Source organism: Podarcis gaigeae, assembly GCF_964106915.1.
Source record: "Podarcis gaigeae genome assembly, chromosome: 5".
In the NCBI taxonomy this organism is placed as follows: Eukaryota; Metazoa; Chordata; class Lepidosauria; order Squamata; family Lacertidae; genus Podarcis; species Podarcis gaigeae.
In genome coordinates this window covers 1,557,446-1,579,817 of record NC_139681.1, presented here as the reverse complement: position 1 = coordinate 1,579,817, position 22,372 = coordinate 1,557,446, and the positions used below count along the sequence as shown (strand labels likewise).

The 22,372-nt window shown below is 42.1% G+C and overlaps 1 protein-coding gene across 8 annotated transcripts in view; it reads right to left on the bottom strand.

Annotated features, from left to right (window-relative positions):
- Nucleotides 1-4,052: 4,052 nt before the first annotated feature.
- The window catches only part of LOC310844583 (potassium voltage-gated channel subfamily KQT member 1-like), a 405,294-nt gene continuing 386,974 nt past the window's right edge, over nt 4,053-22,372 (bottom strand). For all 8 annotated transcript variants that reach the window (XM_083738755.1, XM_083738754.1, XM_083738756.1 and 5 more), the window contains one exon: nt 4,053-6,388. In XM_083738755.1, coding sequence (XP_083594881.1) covers nt 6,230-6,388 — 159 coding nt within the window. In that variant the 3' untranslated portion in view covers nt 4,053-6,229. The remainder of the gene's footprint in view (nt 6,389-22,372) is intronic.

Sequence of the window (22,372 nt, the reverse complement as noted above, 5' to 3'; positions counted from 1 at the left end):
TATTTTGTGATATACAAATGACATGCGAAAACTTGGTGTACTTATTTGTATAACATTATTCTTGTTTATAAAACGAAATAAAAATTATTTTTTTAAACAGACGCAAGGTTTATTGTAGGGAAAATATTGGGCTAAATGCTTATTATTTTACAGGAAAAATATGTATTGTTTTATTATATGTATTGTACTATTATTTTACTGGAACATATGTATTGTAAGTTACTGTAACCATTGGGTTAGGTGGCATGGTATTTTATCTTAAGAAAAATATATAAATGAATCTGAGGCCATGCTAGGAGGCATGAAACTGCACATAGAGGAAACAAAACATTTGAGGCAAATGTCTGCCTTAGACACTCTTTCTTCAAATGATGGTTGCTTCACTGAAATGGAGAGGAAACCCTCACAATCTTGATTGAAGAGACATTAATCATAGAGTGCAAAATCCAATATAAAGGATCAGCATTAATCACAGAGCACAGAGCCCTCTTTTGCTTTCAAAGCTTAAAATGAACTTTGATTCATCCTCCCCCAGGCCCCCCTCCAAAGAAGAGATCAAATGCCATCAGAAGACGCTAAACCTCCGTCCAGTCTGCCCCCTCTGAAGCACTAGGGAAAGATGGCAGACACTCTGCTCTCACAGTGACTCAGGAGCCATAATTCACCATCGTAAAGACCAACACGGCATAATGGGTATTTTGGCAAATAAGCTTGTTTTAGATAAGATGGCAATTTCCCTCTTTTATGTCTTTTGAGACTGTTTATCACATGGTTGAGAAAACTTATCTAAAACTTATTTAAGGTTGAGTGTGCCCTGGAGGATGGGAAGAATATATTCTGGGGAAAATAGGGCAACATGAAGTACGGTAAAGAATAACTTCAGGCATAAACGGGAATAGTGTAGTGGCAAACAGTGCAAGTGATGAGCCAGGAAATCCTGAGTTCAAATTTAACCTCAGCCTTGAGCTTGCTGCTGCTGTCCCTCCCAGCCCCTCCCCAGTCCACAGTGGAGGACAATAAGATTGCTTCATGTTACGGAGCATTTTAAAGAATTACTGAGGTAATTCTTAGGATAATGTATAGGACGAGAACTTCCTGTGTGCTGCATATATCCTTGTTATCATTTTAATTATTACAGTATGGGCACTTGACCTTCACATGAAGCTTATTTTGTGGGTCATAAATTGGTCTAGATTTAGGCCCCATCTGCACTATACATTTAAAGCATCATCATTGTCACTTTAAGGCAGGGGTGTTAATATTAAAAGACCCCAGTTCCCCTCACAGAGCTATAATTCCTCAGAGTTCCCTGCAGAGAGGGACTGCATGTTAACCCGCCTGGGAATTGTGAGAGGGAATGGGAGTTTGTGAGGCTCATCTGAGCTTCAGGATTATTGGCCCAATAATTCCTGTGAAATGCTCTTCCAATAGAGATTTGTGCTGACTTTCACGCATTTGCAGAAGACTTTTATTTGCCGCCAGGCTTATGCAGACAATTAAGAAAAACACGCCTGCTAATAGTCAATTAGTGATGTTTTAATTATTGTTGTTCTTACCATATTTTACAGGTTTTAACAGCTTTGAATTTTTTTATGAATAGCAGTATGCAGGTATTTTTTCTAACTAATAAGCAGGAGCCCTCAAAAAGGTGTCACATATTGCTTATAAGCATAATTCAGTGGAAAATTAGAGGTGCAAAACATTGCCTTAGGAGTTTTGCTCACTGTATGGAACTTTTTTTTTTTTTTTTTTTGCTTTCCTTCCCTTATAGGCTTTGCTTCAACAAAAGCATCAAATTCATTTGAATTAGATGAAATTCAATAGGAGCAAAATTCTCTAGAAATAAATTAAGACTCTTACTACTGGCCTGGGCTTTTAGCTGGCATGCTTGTAAGGGACCGTACCAGCAGTGAACCCACCACAGGCCTGCCTTCCACTGTCCCCTTCCAGTCATCTTCCTACCCTTTTCACTGTAAGGGTGTGAGGGGTTAAAAATCTGAGCCATGTATTCTGTGAATGATGACAAGGTTTCTTCAACCATTTTTGTGCTCAATTTCTGGCTTAAACTTTCTGTAGCTGTTTTTCCCCATTTACATTTCTCCTCTTCCCGCACCCCATACTGTACTGACATTATTATCTAGATAATAATTTATTTGTTTATTTTTATACCCCACCTTTCTGGCTGGGTTTCTGCAGCCACTCCATGTGACATCTCCATGTGTCCAAGACTACTAGGTTTCTCAAACAGCTGCTTCCCATTGACAGACAGGACTATCCACTTGTCAATCACCTGACATTTTATGTTGTAATGGGGATTCATGCCTGCACGAAAACAGTGTGGGTTGCATCTGGCACTGTATTTAAACAGCGCTGAAAGCAAGCACCATTGCAAAGGAACAGTTGGGAGTGCAATCTAAGCCCATATGACGCTGAATTTAATGTGATGTTGGGTGAGAGAAAGGTGGGCATGAAATTGGAATCATTTAAAACCTGATGGGGAATGGTGCAAACTGCATTTAAGATTCAAAAAATTAGAAAACAAATGACATATTTATTTAGTCTGCATGATACCCTAAGATCCCTGACAGAAGCAGTTCAAAATTCTTAAAGGCATGTCCATATAGGAGTTTGCAATGTCCAGAGACGGTGCAGAAGCTCTCACAGGAGCCACTTTTAGGGACGGATTAGGCACTGCCTTTCTGGGACGCAATGCTTTTTTTTCAGGGGGCACTCAAGGGTACACAGTATTGGCATCTCTATTTTTGTTGTCAAAAAGTGTGGCACTTACTGTAGCAACTTCACGGTGAATACTGGTACCTATTTTTCTAGAAAAAAAGCAATGGCTGTACCTAGAACATCCTGCATCTTGGGCAATGGAAAGGATTGGGCGATACCATGGGTAACTTGGATTTCTCCAGACTGGGGTGGGTAATCTTTTTAGTACAAAAGCCACATGTTCTAGGGAGCGGGGAGTTTCTGCCAGCAGTGAATAATGTAATGTTCTGTGTTTAATGATGAGTAGGCCAGAGAAGTTGATCAAGAAACAGTTTTATTAAAGAACTATGTACAACAGGTCTTCTCTCCTTCAAGTACTATCTCATTCAGGCTTCCAGCCCTTCCTCCCGCTGGCCCTTAATGTTATAGTCACATTTACCGTTACAGGTAGGTCCAGAGGCAAAAATGGGCACAGCAAGAGGTGACACTTACCTTTGCAATCAGCTGCGTTCCAGCCATTCTGATGCCAGAGGATTTTTTTTTACACTTTTACACACCCATTCTCCATCCAGATAAGCAAGCAGTGCTATTGCAGTCCAGGGACACAATCAACCCAGGCAAGAGCACTCAAGGAGGGTGCCAAGCAGGGTCAGCACTGGCGCCAACTCCAGGGAGCTCCGGGTGCCTGGGCACCCACAAACCTTTTACTGTGGGTAACCATGGGTGCCTGGCCTCTGCCCCGTACCCCAGTGGCTGCCTCAGTGTGTGGCCCCGTCATGGCAACAACTGCACCAGGAACTGAGTGCCAGAGGTAAGGCGGTGGGGGTGAGGAGGCCCTGGTCCAGCCACCACCACAGTGCCAGAGCCATTCTGTCATGATGACATGACATATGTGATGTCATCATGTCACATCGCAGCATCACTACAGTACAGCATGCTCCAACGTTGGCCCAAGTCAGCACCCTTGAGCTTCCGTGGAGAGTATGGCTCGAGGAGTGTGGGATGCAGCTTGGGGAGCATAATGAAGTCCAGGTGGAGAGGCTGTGGAGGCCACATTTGGCCTCTAGGCCTGAAGTTCCTCACCCCACTACAAGATTTTTCACACATGTGCATACATGTCACATTGCTTTGCTACCCTGGATTATTCCACCCTTGACAAACAGCAATTGTATGTGTGAACTGAGTCCATGGGAAAGCATTATACTTGAGCCAATGTGATTGTTCTGTCTAAGATGGAGTCACATCTGTGAGGAGACATTTACATTTGCAAGCCATCTTTTAATGTTGCAATCATGCTAACTAGCTGGAGAATTCCAAGAGAAACTGTATGCCAAAAGGAATGTCTAAAGAGGCTTTAATAAACACGAACACTTTCCAGTTGAGGCATGCTATTTACATTATTTCCCAATTGGTTCATTTGAATTCTTTTCTGAAGTACAAGATACTTTATTACATAGGCAATGTACAGATCATGGACATTTCAAAAAGACAATACTTTAGCATTCAATAAACAATCAAAGTTACATTAAAAGTGCAACAATTTGTATATGTACAAAACTCATTTATTTGCATAACAGCTAGTGTCCATCTGCATCATGTCCATTCAAAAAAATTAAAATGTTTATTGCAATATACAGCAATACTGCCAGAGATGGTTTAGTAGTGCTTCATTTAAATAGCTGGTTGGTTCATACTAAGACCTCACTCCTCTAACTTAACTGTGGATGAGGGAGTTGACCTGGCCTGTATTACTGAGACATGGGTGGGTGAATTGGGTGGAGTGGATCAGACTCAGCTTTGCCCACCTGGGCAAATGACCAAAAGGAATCTATCTCTGAGCTATGGGCCTCCTCCTCCCAAAGCAATAAATAAATCTCCATATCCACAATTTAAGTTTGCAAATATTGTTGCTGAAAAGCAATGGCTTCAATGTGCCTGTGACAATAAGGCCAACTTCCCATGGAATGTGCAACAACAAGGGTGTAGACCTGTGTTGATTTATGATGTATAAATAATGCACTTGCAATACATTACAGTGATTCAGATCTGTACTGCTGCTTGAACATTTGAATGGGCAACACAACTACAATTTGGATCTACTCAGGTTTGAATTTCACTGCTGATTTTTTAAAAATGGAGGAACATGATGGGCAATAGGCTGAAACATGAGGGTCAATTGTATAGACAACGTGAAACCATGACCTGTCCTTTGAATGAAAAACATGAAGCACAAGTCTGGATACTAGTGTGAATGCAATATGCAAAAATAATAATTCAACATTGTCTTTTGAGTGTGGAATGAGATGCACAGTTGTAAATAATATGCATGTGAAACAGAATAATGATTTGGATCCACTTTACAAAAATCATGTGACACCAGATGGTAGGAAGGCAGAAACATCGGCAGAAAGAAAATGTCAGGTTTTCCCTTAGTCTCACTTATGAATGAAAATTAACTTTATAAATGGGAATTCGTGCAGCTTACAGGTATTAAAATATTTGTATTCAAAGCACCATTACTCTTCATTTCAACATGTTTCTGTCTCATTGCAAACACTGTTTCCTAATAATAGCATAGGTTCTTCCTTTAGTTCCCTTGATGTGTTACACATTTTTCCTCGGTGACACAGAGTATGGCTGTCAATAACTTGCTAATCAAAAGGTTGAAAATATAAATTTAAGGTGTTTTCTACTCCTCCACCTTGTGGAAAACAGGAATTTTCCACAAAGGAGTATATTCATCTCACTGAAAACCAACTGGAAAACTCAAAACTATGAAAGGTAGTGGGGAAATTAAAGGGGAATTCACACTACTACTGTTCTTGGGTAATGCCATATTACGCATGTGTATGGTTCAACACATTTTATACATATATTCTGAAAAATCTGGTGTCTTGTGTTGAGGTAATGTCTTAACCATTCACTAGATTAGGATCCTTTGCTTGAAAACTGTAGCAGAGTTAGCTCACTACTAGAAAACAAGGCTTGTCAATCCAGGGCTTTGTTTGAGCCAGGACTTGCCTATGGCATGTTTTCAATGTTGTGGATCAACTCTGGAATACACATGAGCAGATGAAACTGCCTCTGAGCAAGTACAGAGTGCATTTCCCTCATCAGTGAGTGCTAATGTCCTCAGCTGAATAACAAGAGGAAGAATGTCCAGATCAGAAGATGGTTTCCAGACAAGCCTTGACCTCTCTTTTTGTAGGAATGAACTCATCCTAACATACAGAGTTGACTAATATTATTTCTTGGTGAAGCCTCTCTCTCAAACAAGTTTCTTACCTCTGTTCCTTTTGAGCGTCACCACATCCTGTTGGTTCCATTTGATGAAATGAAGGAAGAAAGGATGAGGAAGGTGTTAGGTTTAAAAGAAGGGCATGTGGGAAGGTGCCTTGTGTCTTACTCTTTCTGTTCATGGATCCATTTAATCAGTTGCAAACTTGGATCTCAACACCAACTACAGCTATTTATGAAAGAATGAGAAAGATGGTGCAATACTGTTGAGTTGTTTTCACATCTTACGGCTCAGCGGAGGTGAGCCTGATGAAGACCGCAACCGCCTAGCTCTAGGGGTAGCTGAAGATGATGTCCAGTCTGCTGATTGCTGCTTGATAAATTGAGCCTCAAGAGCATTCAGGATGTCATTCAGCTTTCGGTCAATCTGTGTGACCTGTTGTGAAACCAGAAAGTATATAGTTTACCACATATGCAGTTGTGGGCTATGATTATGCTACAGTGCAGCTGTAATGCCGTTTTTATCCCCAAATCCTTGGAATTGTAGATTGGTTAGGGCACTCAAAATCTGTACTTTGCATTAGGTTAGGTTGTAGTGTGCCTATTACCTTAGTTGTAACCAGCAAAATGTACTTTCTTGGGCAGCACAAGTAAGAACTCAGAGATGAGACATTTTAATAGGTGGGATTGCAAATCATGAGCATACATCTTGATTCTTGAGGGTATTTTGCTCTGTTACTGCTATAGCGAAATTAAAAACCCTTTTAACAATGAATAGCATCAAATTATACTTCATTTGGTATTGCAAAAGACTTCTACAATAAGGCTTTGGTGTGATATGTATTTATTTAAATGTAATAAATCTATTTTTAAAATCAGATGATTAACAAGCTAAACAATGGTTGACAGCACACAAATAGTTTCAAAAGAACACTTGGTAGCTAATTTCTTACATAGGTAAAGGTAAAGGGACCCCTGACCGTTAAGTCCAGTCACGGACGACTCTGGGGTTATGGCACTCATCTCACTTTACTGGCCGAGGGAGCCGGCGTTTTTCTGCAGACAACTTCCGGGTCATGTGGCCAGCATGACTAAGCTACTTCTGGCGAACCAGAGCAGCGCACGGAAACACTGTTTACCTTCCCGCCAGAGTGGTACCTATTTATCTACTTGCATTTTGACATGCTTTCGAACTGCTAGGTTGGCAGGAGCAGGGACCGAACAACAGGAGCTCATCCCATCACAGAGATTCAAACCGCCGACTTTCTGATCGGCAAGCCCTAGGCTCTGTGGTTTAGACCACAGCGCCACCCGCGTCCCTTTAAATTTCTTACATTCACCCAGTCAAATGAGTATTACAGCAAATTTTAATCTGATGAGGTCACACACATAAAAATAATTACTGGTTATGTAGCTGATATCACACCGAGACTCTTAATTGGTAGGCCCACCATGTGTGTGACGTGTCTGAACAGATGGGCCCCCATCACAAAAACTCACAGGGAGAGCTTCACTGCAGCTGCTTCCTCTTGGTGTTACCTCACATGGATGCAATATGTTTGAATTACTGCTCAACCAGTTTTGTAAAAAAAAAAATTAGTTAAAATTGAAAGCCCCCTCCCCCTTTTGTCAATCATTATTATTCTTAAAAGTTAGATTCTTAAAATTTATTCTGATTCTCTAAGATTGCCATGTGAGCAGACTAAGAAATATAGCCCTCCCTCTGTTGAACCAAATTTGCTTATAGAATGAAATAAAATTAAAGGTTATGGTAGCAGGGACATACACTGATTTGTTCTATGACCCTGTAATGTCATCATATCAGCATCACTGATGCACTGAGATCACTCAGTGAAGAATTATGCAGAGGAGAAATGGTCACCACAAAGAGAGGGGAGACAATGACTATAAACAGCTGTGGAAAACCATGGGAGTGTGAATAGTTTTTTCCGTGGTGTGTGCAGTGTTTATTATTATTTATTGAATTGATATACCATCCTATACCTGCAGGTCTCAGGGTGGTTCACAGGATAAAATCAGAATATAAAACCACAAAATAATCAAAATAAAAACAACCACAACCTAAATAAACCCCCAACACATTTTGAAAGGGTGTAGGATGTCAATCAACTCAGCTAAAACAGTTAAAACATTTTTTTTTTAAAAAAAAGATTTAAAAAAAAATAGTTTAGTCACCCCAAATCACTACTTTTGAAGCAAAAACATATGGAGAACATTTGGCACCAACAGACAACAGTGATGTTTGAATAGAAAAGACTCATGCTGCCAGTGGGGTTGGGGTACTCACATACGTGGCTGGGTGTGCTAATGTGTAAAAAATGCCTTCACTTGGGCCACACATGGCTCATATGCAAAAGCTGCAGACTAGCACAACAACCCTGTACCTGAGAAGCAACTCTCAGGTTATCACAAGGAAACATCTGAAATGGGTCATTTGCTGTTTCATCTTTTCTCCCAATAAAGGGAAAGCCCTGCTGTACATCTAGATACCTCCCTGTCTCCCCTCTCTCACACAATTTTCTGTTCTTTATTTCCAGCTGACATGCAGCATTCCATGATTGTTGAGCATGATCATTTCTCACCAAATTGGTTTTGGGGACATTAGCACTTTCTTTAAAAAAGATTTTGTAAATCTTGGGGTTTCCTTGGAGGCTGGCACCTCCCCTGTTGTTTCCCAGTGACTGTTTTGGGCCTGATCCTATCAGCTCTCAACATTTGTGTTCAATATTGGAGGAAGTGATACATACACATGCTCAAGTGCTTTACATACATTAACTCAATACAAGATCAGTATCAATATCAGCATTCCCATTCTGCAGGTTCTCTGCTGGTGACATAAGGAAAGAGAGAGATTTGCCTAAGACCTGTTCTGCTATACGTTACCTCTTTACACCCTCCAGCTTTATGCAATTCTGTTGAGTAGCTCAATAGTTCTCTGCTCCTATCACAGTGCTTCCCAATTTGTTTTCCTGCCCACGGCAGTGACATCAATACAAGGACCTGGAGGCCTCAGCAACACCTGGCAGGGGTCAAGGCATTGGCCTCAAAGTAACCCACCCCTGAGATGGCCATGGGGTCTACATTGCATGATGCTTACACAGCTGTGTAGGGTTGGAGAACATAAAACAGGGGGGGACAAAGGCCAAGGGTTGACATTTCAAAAACATATTCAGTGTCAGCCTAACTTTGACCAAGTGACAGCCCATGCAAGCACAGATTGTCAAGTAAAGCCATAAACAAGCTTCGAATGCTGGGCTGAATCCTTTCTTATTGTAGCAGAGCTTATCTAACAACAGCTGGCTCAGAAAAATAGTGGCAGCTCAATATACACTTGTTTCCTGCATATAAAAATTAGCCCATGAGGGAGAAGACACCTGAGCATGCCATCTTCTCCAGAAATGTATCCAAATAATTAGTTAGGATTGATGTGCCTTTAATAGCAATTTATTATGCATTCTAGGTAGGGCTACCTCACTACATCCCTCATAGCTGATCCCTTCAGAGACCAGGCAGGGTGGCATTTTTCTTGTTGTTTTGCAGAGAAAAGAGCATCAGAAAAACCTGCTGGACTGGGCCAGTGGCCCCTCCAGCCCATGTTCTCACAGAAGCCAACAGATGCCGGTGGGAAGCCTGAAAGCAAGACCTGAGCCCACGAGGAAGTCTTCCCTCCTTCAGGTTCCAGCAACTGGTATTCAGAAGCACGGCTGCCTCCATTGTTGGCTAGGAGCTTTCAATAGCCCTCTCCTCCTCCCCTATGAATGCCTCTAATCCTCTTTTAAGCCATCTAGGCTGGTGGCCCCCTGTGGAAGTGAGTTCCATAGTTTTAACGATGCATTTTCTTTTCTCTGTCCTGAATCTTCCAGCCTCCGGCCTCATTGCATGTCCATGAGTTCCAGTGTTATGAGAAAGGGAGGAAAACTTTCCTCCACCCACTCTCCATGCCTTGCATCATTTTACAAACTTTTATTATGTCATCTCTTACTTGCCTTTTTCTTAAACTAAAAAGTCCAACACACTGCTTGCTCCCTTTTCCTCACAGGGGAGCTGCTCCATCCCCTTGATTTAAGGACCAATGTCAGATAAGATTTAACATAAGTCCTCCTGGGATAGGATTGAAAACTGAAACAATGCAAAGAAGAAGGGAGACAGAGATAATTACATATTTTGCTGAATAGTAAGCTAACTGCAAGTCTGGAATAAGAATTTAAAGGATTGCTCCTCTCTTTAAAAAAATAGAAAAAGCCACACAGCTTCTTGAAAAGCTTGTTTAGCTCCCACCAATCCTGACTGACTCAACACAATATTTACAAAATGATCGCACTATGGGTGTAGCCAGGATTTTTGTTGGGGAGGGGGGCAGGCTTTGGGGGGGGCAGAACTTCAGATTTGTATTGATTCATATTGATGGGGGGGGGCAACTGCCTACCTGCCCCTCCTTGGCTACGCCCATGGATCACACAGTCCCAAAATTAAAACACAGCCACTTGTTCAAATGGCACAACATGAAGAGCACGAAATGTGGAGAAATGGGATCAGACAGACTGAAAATAGCTCATAGCCCTCCCAAAATGGTTCAGAAAACTTTGCATGGACAGGCGGAGTCCCCAGATCCCGCGCGGTCCCCCCGTCATGTGGAATAACGACTCAAGACAACGTGCTATGGGATTAAATTGGCCACAACTTTATTAAATTTCAAATGTGGGTAGACCTTGGCTCAGGCATTGGGCGTTCTCCCTCCCTAGTCCCCAGCCGGGGACTTAGGGAGCATCAGGGTTATCCAGTGTGTGTGGGGGGGGGATGGGCCGGCTCTGGAGAACATATGTTCAAGCAGAGATAGCTGCCCCCGTAACGCCGCCGCCGCCGCCGCCGCCGGGGAGAGCAATGACGACCTTTCGGCGTATGGTCAAAGCCTCCCTTCAGAAAACCCCTTTAATGGGGAACCCTGGTATCGCCGCCGGAAAGAGGAAGATGGACAAAAGGATTCTGCCCAAGGCCTGATACCGCCAAAGTTGTGACGTTTTGCTACGGGAAAGGCGAAACCTGCCAATGCAGGGAAATTCCTTTAACAGCGACCTTAACGTAGCAGCGCCCGCATACCTGTGAAGAAAAGTTAACCTGCAAAACCTGTGAGGAAAAATTAACCTGCAAAATAAGACATTAACTGAGGGTGGGTAGGGTGGGAGAAGCTCTGGAGCCAAGTGAGAATTCCCAGGTAAGATCCTCCCTCTATTGTGTGGGCAGGTAATCCCTCCCCTACCTGGCCTGGTCTCCTTGGCAACGCTTCCCCCAGGTGGGATTGGACAACTGACTGAGGTAGGCGGAGACCTCCAGGTACCCCACCTGAGGGAAGGCAAAGCCAAGCCTAGGCTGTTGGAGCTGCTCCAGATCTAGGGGCTGCACACGTCCACGCAAAGGGCGCCCCCCGTTTTAAGCGGGGGAGCGGTCATTCCCCGAGATTCCCTTCAAAGTGTGAAGTTGGGTTCTCTTTGAATTGTATTTTTCAGTGTTCTAACGATTTAATTGCATGTTATTTTCCCCTCCAGGGAAACAGGAGTTTTAAAAAATTCTATTTAAACAACAGGTTAGCAACAGAACTAAGGGTTTCACAAGCTTGGCACAGTCCATATGAGAAGTGAATCAAAATTTTTAGCTGGGCAGTGGCAAACGGTAGGCTCTGGATCTGGGGGGGAGCTCATGACCACGGAGGTCAGTAAGTTCACATGGATGGGGACAAGTTGTTATGGTTTTCTTCCTAAACATGAATGCCACCTTAGGTTCCTAGTAGGTAGAAGCGAAATGTTTTAGTTGGAGTAGATAGGTTCCAGAAATTCAGAAGAAATTACAAAATCACCAGCAACAAAACCAAAATTGCCTCAGCAGCAAAAAGGAGGCTTGGGAAGGGGCCAGGTGCTCTCAGGTCCACAGATGACAACAAAGATGCATCAGAATTAGTATCAGTAGGACGAGCACCAAGTGTAACCGTGGATACACGTAGTTGTCTAACAGAACCTTACATGAATGAAGGGAAATGAGGCTCCCTTACTTTAACGGGTTCAACACAGAGTTCCTGGTCATGGGAAGACATAACAAGATGAACAAGCCAGGTTTTTTTAGTTTCATGGCTACTGTAGGCTGCAAGTCTAACCATGTCTACTTGGAAATAAGTCCTATTGAATTCTGTGGCGCTTAATCCTGGGTAACTAAGGTTAATTTATTAACTGCATTTATAGGACTTCCCAAAACAGGAGTTCTCTGGGTGTCTCCCAAAGCAAAACAAAACAGTTTAAACTGTAGACCAGACTCAAAACACAATATGTAAAAGTCCCTATTTTCCTGGGACAATCCAGGAATTACGAAAGCAATCCCAGTTTCTGATTTGATCCTGGAATGTCCCCATTTCTCCCACCAGTGCTGCTGCCACTGAGCTCTGGGAGGAGGAGGAGGAGAGGAGCTGACGCTTGCCCTGGGCAGCCAGGAGGGAGCATCTCATTGTCTCTCCAGAGCAGCTGCTGGCCTCCTCCACTGGGCAGCTCGTGACAGCTGCTGGAGAATGGGGGGGGGGAGGAGCTGCCACCACCAAGGCACAGCCCTGCACGACAGGCCGGCTCCAGTGGGCAAGCAGGCAAGCAGAGGGCAGGGCGGGGAAAGGGGAAGCAGAGGAGAGAACAAAGAAGGATAGATTTTTTGTTTTCTTTTAATTGAATGCTTTGTGTGTCCACATCTAATCTTGCCCCTTTATTTATTATTGCCCCTCTAAAATTTATTAATTGGTGTCCCCCCCCCTTTTTGTAAATCTACCAAAAAATAAAATAAAACTGGGATTAAGGGGTTTTCTCAGGCATGTGTGCTGTGTACCATTTGTGTAGTGGTGGTGGAAATGCTCGGGGGGGGGGATGACGGACAATGGAGGGTAACGGAGGGTCATTTGAGGGGGAGTGAGAAATGTCCCTATTTTCATCTGACAAATGTTGCAGGGTATGCACGTGGTACCCCGTACTTTAGCTATTTAAAAAAAGCTATTTAAAAAGAAATGTTACCTGCCACAGTACCTAAGAAGCTGGTTGTTAGGGTTGGTGATCTGGAGAAGAAATAGGAATTGGCCTGGTCAAGATTTAAGCCAGGGAGCTAGGCCAGGGTGAAGATGTTTTATAGATCCAAGTGGAACCACACTGACCTTTCCGAAATTGTAGCTGCAATAATGTTCCTCTTTTCATTTGTATTTGCGGTGCTGAAACAGCAGAAAACAGGATGTCCCCTGACAAATTGTCATGGCGATTATTGAGAGTAAGGTGCCTTGGTCTAACTGTTCAAACCTGGCCTTAGATTTAGAATGTGGCATTTTACACTGGTTCAGCTATGACACATAGTTAACATAACAACATAATTGGCAACGTTATTGGAAGCAACAGTGATTAAAATGAAGGGAAATTTCAACAGAGTTCTTTTAAAATTATATTGAACTCTAAAAACACATAATTCATTTCCATATAGGGAGGGAATAAACCAGCAATCCATGTGATTATCTTGTTTTGATTTCCCATTCATTTTTGTTTATTTTCATTCCACCAAACTTATCTATGAAACTCCATCATTTTCCTGTCCTCCCTTCCTTTATTCCAAACATGCCCACCCATTCTTAGGGTAGGTGTTAGAACCTTTGTGACCTAGAACATACTTTACTTTGACAACAGTTTCACTTGTTTTGCTTTCCATCAACCTTTCCTGTTTAAATTAACAAAAATCCTGTTTCCTCCTCCTCATATTTTACTATTTATTATTAGGGGGTAAATGGAGGAGGAAAGAGAGAAGAGACAGAACTCTGCCTGGGTCTAAATGATAATTTTTCATGATAAATTAATGCATGCACTTGTAGGTTTTGGAATTACAAATGCATTGGTTGTGCGCAATTTTAGGATTCCCAGAGTCAGGGGTTTGTAGTATGTCCAACATTTCAATAAAAGAAGCCTTAGTTTATCAATCCTATATGCTTTAGTTGACAAAATAACTAATGGGACCCACATATCTTTGCACACACATAAAACAAGAGCCTTGGTAAATTGGTTGTCTGTATTGTCTTAAATTTGTTGTATGTCCATGGAGGCAGAAGACGGGCAAAATCCTCTGAGCCTGTGTCGGATTAGTTGGAAAATAGCTTGGTTGATCTCTGAGGCAATCCAGATTCAGAAACATGTCATCCACCCCAAACTCCTCCCATCTTTCTTCTTGCCCTGTTTATTAGGCTTCTGTAGCAGCACCCAAATAGCAAGTGGGCAGAGGAAAGGGAGGGATATCTCACTTCCCTCACTTCTCTTGGACAGGCCAAAGTGACCACTGGAAAATGGGGTGCTGAATAAATATGTTTGCTTTTCCAAGTTCTCCTGCAATTTCATGGGCCTTTCTTCAGTTTTGCATGGCCAGATGTGTGTGTCACAGAAGACACCTTCCTGCAAGAGGCATTCCTTTCTGTGTAAGAACGGGGAATGCCTCTTCTAAAAACTAAAGCTTTTATAGCGGTATTAAACTTATTATTTTTTTAAAAAACCTGACATTCAATTAATTGTGGGCCCTTTTAATCAATCAAAAGGTTTTCAATTGATTAATCTAACTAATCAATTAACTGCAGTCCAAAATAAAAGGCCTATACATTTACGTAAGCCAGAAATTATTATTTTGATAATCACCTACCTCAGATAATTTCTCTCCCCGTCCGTACTGGGAAACAGTCTCCTGAATTTGGACATTTTTGGAGAGAATGAAGGAAGATAGGGAAAAATGTTTGAAGAGGCAACCCTACAAAGAGCTCATCAATGATCTTTCTTCTTTGCCATGGGTAGGGCTGCCTGGGATCTGGGAAGCAGTTCCGCTTAAAGAGGTCATTCAAGAGTATGGCACTACCTTCCTTATCAGTGGGAGGTGCTCAAGAATCTAGAATGCCTTCTGGAAAGCAGGAAAGGTCAGAGACAGAAACAGCATTTCCCCCTTTCTTTTCATTTCAGAAAAAAATAGCGTCAGCTATTGGTTTGGAAAACACTGTGCTAGAGTAGGCATTGAACACCAGCAGCCCCACCCTGCGTGACTCTTAAGTGATGGCCAGCTTGTCCTCTTGGCTCAGTAAAGTGGGAGTAGAAAATGCTTTCTTACAATAAGATGTGGCAGATTTAATTAAAACTTGAAAAGTTTGTGAAGGGATCTGAGATGAAAATTATACTGAGGTGTGAAGTGTTTCAGTCATCAAAAAAAATCACATGATGTTTAAAAATTGCAGTTGTTACAAAACACTACTGTTTGCTTAGTACCTACAGGACCTTGGGGGCACAGGTGCTTTTAGAGATTGGCATAACAACTCATTTTGCGGCTGCATCTGCCTCTTTCTCACAAAGCCTTCCTTTATAATTAAATACTTCGTTTGCTGATTTTATCTTTACTTAAACAATGCACTCAAGAACTTAAAATCAGCTTTGTGAGAGGTTGCATGTCAGAATCAAAGATTTAGAATTAGCAACAGCTCAGACTTTTTCAGATGGTTTTTTGTGTGTGGAGAATTAATGCATGTATGGGGCAATCTCACACATGCAAGCAAACACACACATGTGGCATCTCTCAAACACACTCAGGAAACACGCAGCACCAGCTCTTTCACATGCAGATGCAACTCTGTCAGGTCTGCCATGGGGGGGGGGGGCAGCGGCTAGAGGAGGAACTGATATGCTGCTCCAAGACCAGTGGGGGCCCAGACTCTGAACTTACATTAAAAAAAATTCTCTACTAGCCCTTGTAGATCAATCACTATGAACAGGATGGTAAAAAGAGGAAACATTACCAAAAAAAGACTGAAATTTGCATATGCTAGTTCAAATATATATATATAAATTATAGGATTCGGCTCCTAGCACACAGTGCTCTTGCTACGCCCTTATTAGTCTGAGTAGTTCTTTCAATTAAATAATTTTTCTATAATTTTATTTTTCAGTTTCACATTTTACAAATATTTTAAACAAAAACATAATCTTTACAAATCCAATGTACTTTCCCTTTGACTTTCCTCCCCTTCTTTCCATGGTTATTTATTTTATGTCTTTTTATTATTGCATATCCAATTAAAGACTATTTACTAATTTTCCCTTATGTTCCCTCTTGTTAACTTGCTGCATGTCCTGCTGATGTTTTACTTTGTTTACAATTACAGATAGGTAACCGTGTTGGTCAAAACAAAAAAAATTCCTTCCAGTAGCACCTTAAAGACCAACTAAGTCAGTTCTTGGTATGAGCTTTCGTGTGCATGCACACTTCTTCAGAAGTATCTGAAGAAGGTATCTGAAGAAGTGTGCATGCACACGAAAGCTCATACCAAGAACTGACTTAGTTGGTCTTTAAGGTGCTACTGGAAGGATTTTGTTTTGTTTTGTTTACAATGTACCTTCAAATAAGTATTAAATTTTCCCCACTCTGTTTTAAAAAGTATTTAATCTTGTTTTCTTATTTTTCCGGTAAGTTTTGCCATTTCTGTGTACTCCATTAGTTTTAATTGCCAATCTTCGTTTGTCAGAAGAAGAGGAGTTTGGATTTGATATCCCGCCTTTCACTCCCCTTCAGGAGTCTCAAAGCGGCTAACAGTCTCCTTTCCCTTCCTCCCCCACAACAAACACTCTGTGAGGTGAGTGGGGCTGAGAGACCTCAGAGAAGTGTGACTGGCCCAAGGTCACCCAGCAGCTGCATGTGGAGGAGTGGAGACGCGAACCCGGTTCCCCAGATTATGAGACTACCGCTCTTAACCACTACACCACACTGGCTCTTGTTTTTTCCTTCCATTTTTGGGCATAAATCATTCAGGCAGCTGTGGTAGCATACATAAAAAGTTTTCTTCTGTTCACTAGGTACTTCTCCACCAATTATACCTAAAAGAAAAGCTTCTGTTTTTTTCACAAAAGTTATCATTTCCCCCCAACTCATTATAAATCATTCCCAGAAAGCTCTTGCTATTTTGCATGACCACCGTATATTGAAGTACCTTCTTTCCCTTTGCATTTCCAGCAGGACCGATTCTGACTTATAGATTTTTGCCAATTTACTAGGAGTCCGATACCATCTCTACATCAATTAAATAATTAACTAAATAGGTGTAATAGAGGACAAGCTTTCCATCACTTCCAATCTTTCCTGCAATATGCAGGCACAGGACAGTGCAGATGTGTTCTGATGTGAACTCTCAGGTCACTGTGGGCAACAGTGAGGCCCAAGAGGCTTATGTAAAGTGAACGTCTGCCCTAGAGAATGGACTAGGGCAATATGCAAGGGGCTCATGGCAGAGGGGGATTTAGTGCAGTGTGACTGGTTCTGTTGCCCTGGGCGCAGAGCTGTATCTATGATTTAGAATGGAGTGTGAGAGGCGGGAGTGCTGAATTTTGGTGTTGCACAGGGCACCGCTGAAAGTTGAGACCCCCAGGTCTGCCACTGCTCATGGTAGGTGAAGAATTCTGTGGCTGACTAGCTGATGTAGAAATAGTTTCTTCAAGGCTGAACATTTCAAAACCACTGCACTAAGGTCATGCCTATACTGCAAACTAACAACAGTCATTCCCTTTTCTTCACAGAACACTTGTTTTGGAAAAATGACTGAGTGGGCAGGAGAGTTAACCAACAGAGAGGACTTGCAATCAGTGGTTTAGGATAATATTACTACTACCAAGAATAATAGAAACTATTTAGTTTTTCAGTGTTACATATCAGTTTGACGTGGTTAGTATAATACTCTTGATATTTCAGTTTGCTTTCACAGAAGATCTTTATCAATTTACATACATATATCCATTAGGATATCTTGGCCAGTGTGCCAAGGAACAGATTTTCCATCATGTGCACTGCTGAATTAATCATTAACAATTCAAAATACAAGGATAGTGTAACAAAATGCAGTGATACAACTTTGGGTTGCATGAAATGATCAGACCTATTTAATCAGTTATTCATTTGCCCTTTCTATTCCTTCTAAGCAAAAGGAAGTTGTGCAGCTTTAGGACTATAAAATTCCAGTGGTTACTGATTGTTTGTTATTTAAATGCATTTCCATAATCCAAAATAAATTTCAGAGCTATTTGTAGGCATACAAGACAGACATAGGGAAAATCAAATGTGCAGGAAACCTTATATGGCATAGATAGAAGCTAAAGTGGTATGTCCTAGGAATCCCCTTTTTCTGTTATAGATCCTCCCTACTTATGAATCTGCAATTCATTCATCTCCTCTAGATGGACATGTGGATGGACTGCCCCAGTTCATTAATAGCTCAGTCCAATTATTTCAGCAAAACTGAATTCATAAATGATGTCAAGCAGCATCAGAATGATTTAGTAACACCATGTTTTTCCCCCTTTCAAGTTGTTAAGTCACTAGTTCTGAAGACAGGATTTGCTGTCTGTTGCACTAAGATGATTTGCTTTCAAATCTTCAACTTCTTTTTGGTTACAAAGGCTTCACAAATAATTGTCCATTGATAGATTAACTCTAGTCATGCATAAAATTCTTTTTTTAAAAAATGAATCTTTGTTGGGATTTTAAAGAAGATATTCTGCAAATTACCGTATTTTTCGCCCTATAGGACGCACTTTTCCCCCTCCAAAAATGAAAGGGAAATGTGTGTGCATCCTATGGGGCAAATGCAGGCTTTCGCTGAAGCCTGGAGAGGGAGAGGGGTCGGTGTGCACCGACCCCTCTCCCTCTCCAGGCTTCAGGAAGCTATCCCCCCAGCCGCACAAACTCTGGGAGTGATGGTGAAGGTGCGCGCAGCTTCGGCATCGCTCTGGCTCCCATTCTGGGGGCTGGGGTCAGGGGAAGCTTGGGCTTCCCCCACCCCAGCCCCGTGCCTGGGGGGAAAAATATTTTTTTTCCCTTTATTCCCCCCCCCCCCATCTAGGTGCGTCCTATGGCCCGGTGCATCCTATAGGGCGAAAAATACGGTATATAATACTGCTATTAGAAAAAAGAGTGAAGGGAGAAATCTTCTGCCTTAATGTGTCAGACTCATTATAAATAACGGTAATAATGTTCATAATTATATAACCATAAGCAAAAAAAGGGAGGTCCTTGTCCTCAGGAGCATACTGTGTGGCCTGGGAAGGGAAACCTGCCAACTGCATTGTGTGTCCATCTGTCTGCACCCTCCTTTCTCCACTTTAGAACTTGCTGCAACCAGTTGATGGGGAAATTATTTCTGCAAATCGACTGAATAATAGACCCTCCAAGTGCCCCTATTTAATAGACCCTCCAAGTGCCCCTATTTTCCAGGGACAGTCCCGGATTTACAGAAGCCATCCTAGTTTCTAATATGATCCTGGATTATCCCACTTTTCCTTAAAGGTAAAGGTAAAAGGACCCCTGACCATTAGGCCCAGTCATGCCCGACTCTGGGGTTGCGGCGCTCATCTCACTTTATTGGCCGAGGGAGCCGGCGTACAGTTTTGGGGTCATGTGGCCAGCATGACTAAGCCGCTTCTGGCAAACCAGAGCAGCGCATGGAAACGCTGTTTACCTTCCCGCTGGAGTAGTACCTATTTATCTGCTTGCACTTTGACATGCTTTCGAACTGCTAGGTTGGCAGAAGCAGGGACCAAGCAACGGGAGCTCACCCTATCGCGGGGATTCAAACCACCGACCTTCTGATCAGCAAGTCCTAGGCTCTGTGGTTTAACCCACAGCGCCACCAGCATCCCCCCACTTTTCCTTAAAAGGTAAAGGTACCCCTGCCCATATGGGCCAGTCGTGTCTGACTCTAGGGTTGTGCGCTCATCTCACTTAAGAGGCCGGAGGCCAGCGCTGTCCGGAGACACTTCTGGGTCACGTGGCCAGCGTGACGAAGCTGCTCTGGCGAACTGGCACCAGAGCAGCACACGGAAATGCCGTTTACCTTCCCGCTATAAAGTGGTACCTATTTATCTACTTGCACTTAAGGGTGCTTTCGAACTGCTAGGTGGGCAGGAGCTGGGACCGAAAGATGGAAGCTCACCCCGCCATGGGGATTCGAACCGCCGACCATGCGATCGGCAAGCCCTAGGTGCTGAGGTTTTATCCACAGCGCCACCCACGTGCCCGGCACTTTTCCTTAGGATGTCCCTATTTTCATTGGAGAAAAGTTTGAGGGTATGGAGTTATGTGACCCCTGAGCAAAGGAGATAAGTAACTCTACAACATTTAAAAGATATCTGGAGGCAGCCCTGCATAGGGAAGTTTTTTAATGTTCAATTGTGTTTTTATATATGTTGGAAGCCTCGCAGAGTGGCTGGGTCAACCCAGTCAGATGGGCGGGGTATCATCATCATCATCATTGAATAGGACATCCCTATTTCCATCAGAGAAATGTAGGAGAGTATGCAATAACCTTCCTTGGGTCTCTTGAAACCTCTCTGAGTAGTGTGGTTTTGTGGCTTCTGAGCACATGGGTGTTTAAAATAAGCAGAGACCACACAGATTTAAGAAATAAAAAGTTATCGTATACCCTTGACCGAAGAACGGTACACTCCTTCTATCTGGGATGGTCGTCCTCTTCCACCGAGCGCGCAGCTTCGGGAGGGACGCACATGGAGCGGTGAGGGAGGAAGGGGACACCCGCCTAGCCAGCCAGATCAGCCAAATCAACCCTGGCGATCAATGAGGTGACAGATGTCGCAGCCAGATCGCCCTCACATCCAGAAAGATATATCTAAATTTGTCTGGCAGGGCAAAAAGCCCAGAATAAAATTTAAGATACTCACTGATGCAAAAGAAAGAGGGGGGTTTGCCCTGCCGGACTTAAGACTGTATTATGAATCGGCAGCTTTCTGCTGGTTGAAAGATTGGCTACTTCTTGAGAATGCAGACATTTTGGACTTGGAAGGATTTGATAATAGGTTTGGTTGGCATGCATATATATGGTATGACAAGGTTAAAGTTCACAAGGGTTTCAAAAACCATATTGTCAGGAAAGCATTATTTAATGTTTGGACTCAATACAAGGATTTGTTGGAAAATAAAACTCCTAGGTGGTTATCACCAATGGAGGCTAAAGAGGTGAAGAAACTTAATATGAAATCTAAATGGCCAAAATATTCTGAACTTTTAGAACAAGAAAGTGGCGAATTCAAATTACAGAGTTTTGAGAAAATAAAGCCCAAGGTACGAGATTGGCTCCATTATTATCAAATAATGGAGACTTTTAAACAAGACAGGAAAATTGGCTTCCAGGTGGAGAAATTGAAATTAGAAACAGAATTGTTAGAACCCAATACTAAGAATTTATCAAGAATGTATAATCTGTTGCTGAAGTGGAATACAATAGATGAGACAGTTAAGTCAGCTATGATTAAATGGGCACAGGACATAGGTCATGACATTATGTTTGCTGACTGGGAACAGTTGTGGACCACTGGTATTAAATTTACGGCATGTAATGCCTTAAAAGAAAATATTATGAAAATGATTTATAGGTGGTACATGACTCCAGTCAAGCTTGCGAAGATTTATCATTTGCCCAATAACAAATCTTGGAAATGTAATGAGACTGAAGGTACCTTCTTTCACCTTTGGTGGACCTGCCCAAAGATTAAAGCCTTTTGGGAAATGATCTATAATGAAATTAAGAAGGTACTTAAATGTACTTTTCATAAGAAACCAGAGGCATTTCTCTTGGGCATGGTCGGCCAATTGGTGTCAAGGAAGGATAAGACTTTTTTTATGTATGCCACTACAGCAGCAAGGATTCTTCTAGCAAAGTATTGGAAGACACAAGAGCTACCCACACTGGAAGAATGGCAGACGAAAGTGATCGACTTTATGGGATTGGCAGAAATGACTGGCAGAATCCGTGACCAAGAGAAAGAGAAGGCGGAGGAAGAATGGAAGAAGTTTAAAATTTATCTTAAGAACTGTTATAAAATTGAGGAGTGCTAAAATGTTAAGGGGAAGGAAGACACAGAATTACAGCTGAAATTGTTTGATGAATTAAGGGGAAATTGAGAAGGATAAATAAGTCTAAATTTATTTGGTGAAAAGGGTTGCTGAAAAATCGTAAAACAAGGATGCAAAAAAGGGTGAGGTATGGGGAAGTCGGAGAAAGGAGGTTTATGAAAAGGAGGTTAAGAAATTGTATCTATGTGTTTGTTTGTATTTGTTAATGTTTGTATGTTGTTGTTGTTTTGTCTTAAAAAATTGGAAAATTAATAAAAAGTATTTTAAAAAAAAGAAATAAAAAGTTTACTGAGCAAAAATGTAGAATTTTAAGAAAAGCATATTGTATGTAAAAGTTACAGAAATCCAGTATAATCTCCAACTGAGCAAAATAGCTTTAAAGACCACCCACTTTCGCTGAACTTAAACAGCCCTGTCCTGACCAGACTCTCAGGAGAGTCCTACTCTTCAGTAGCAGCCCTCT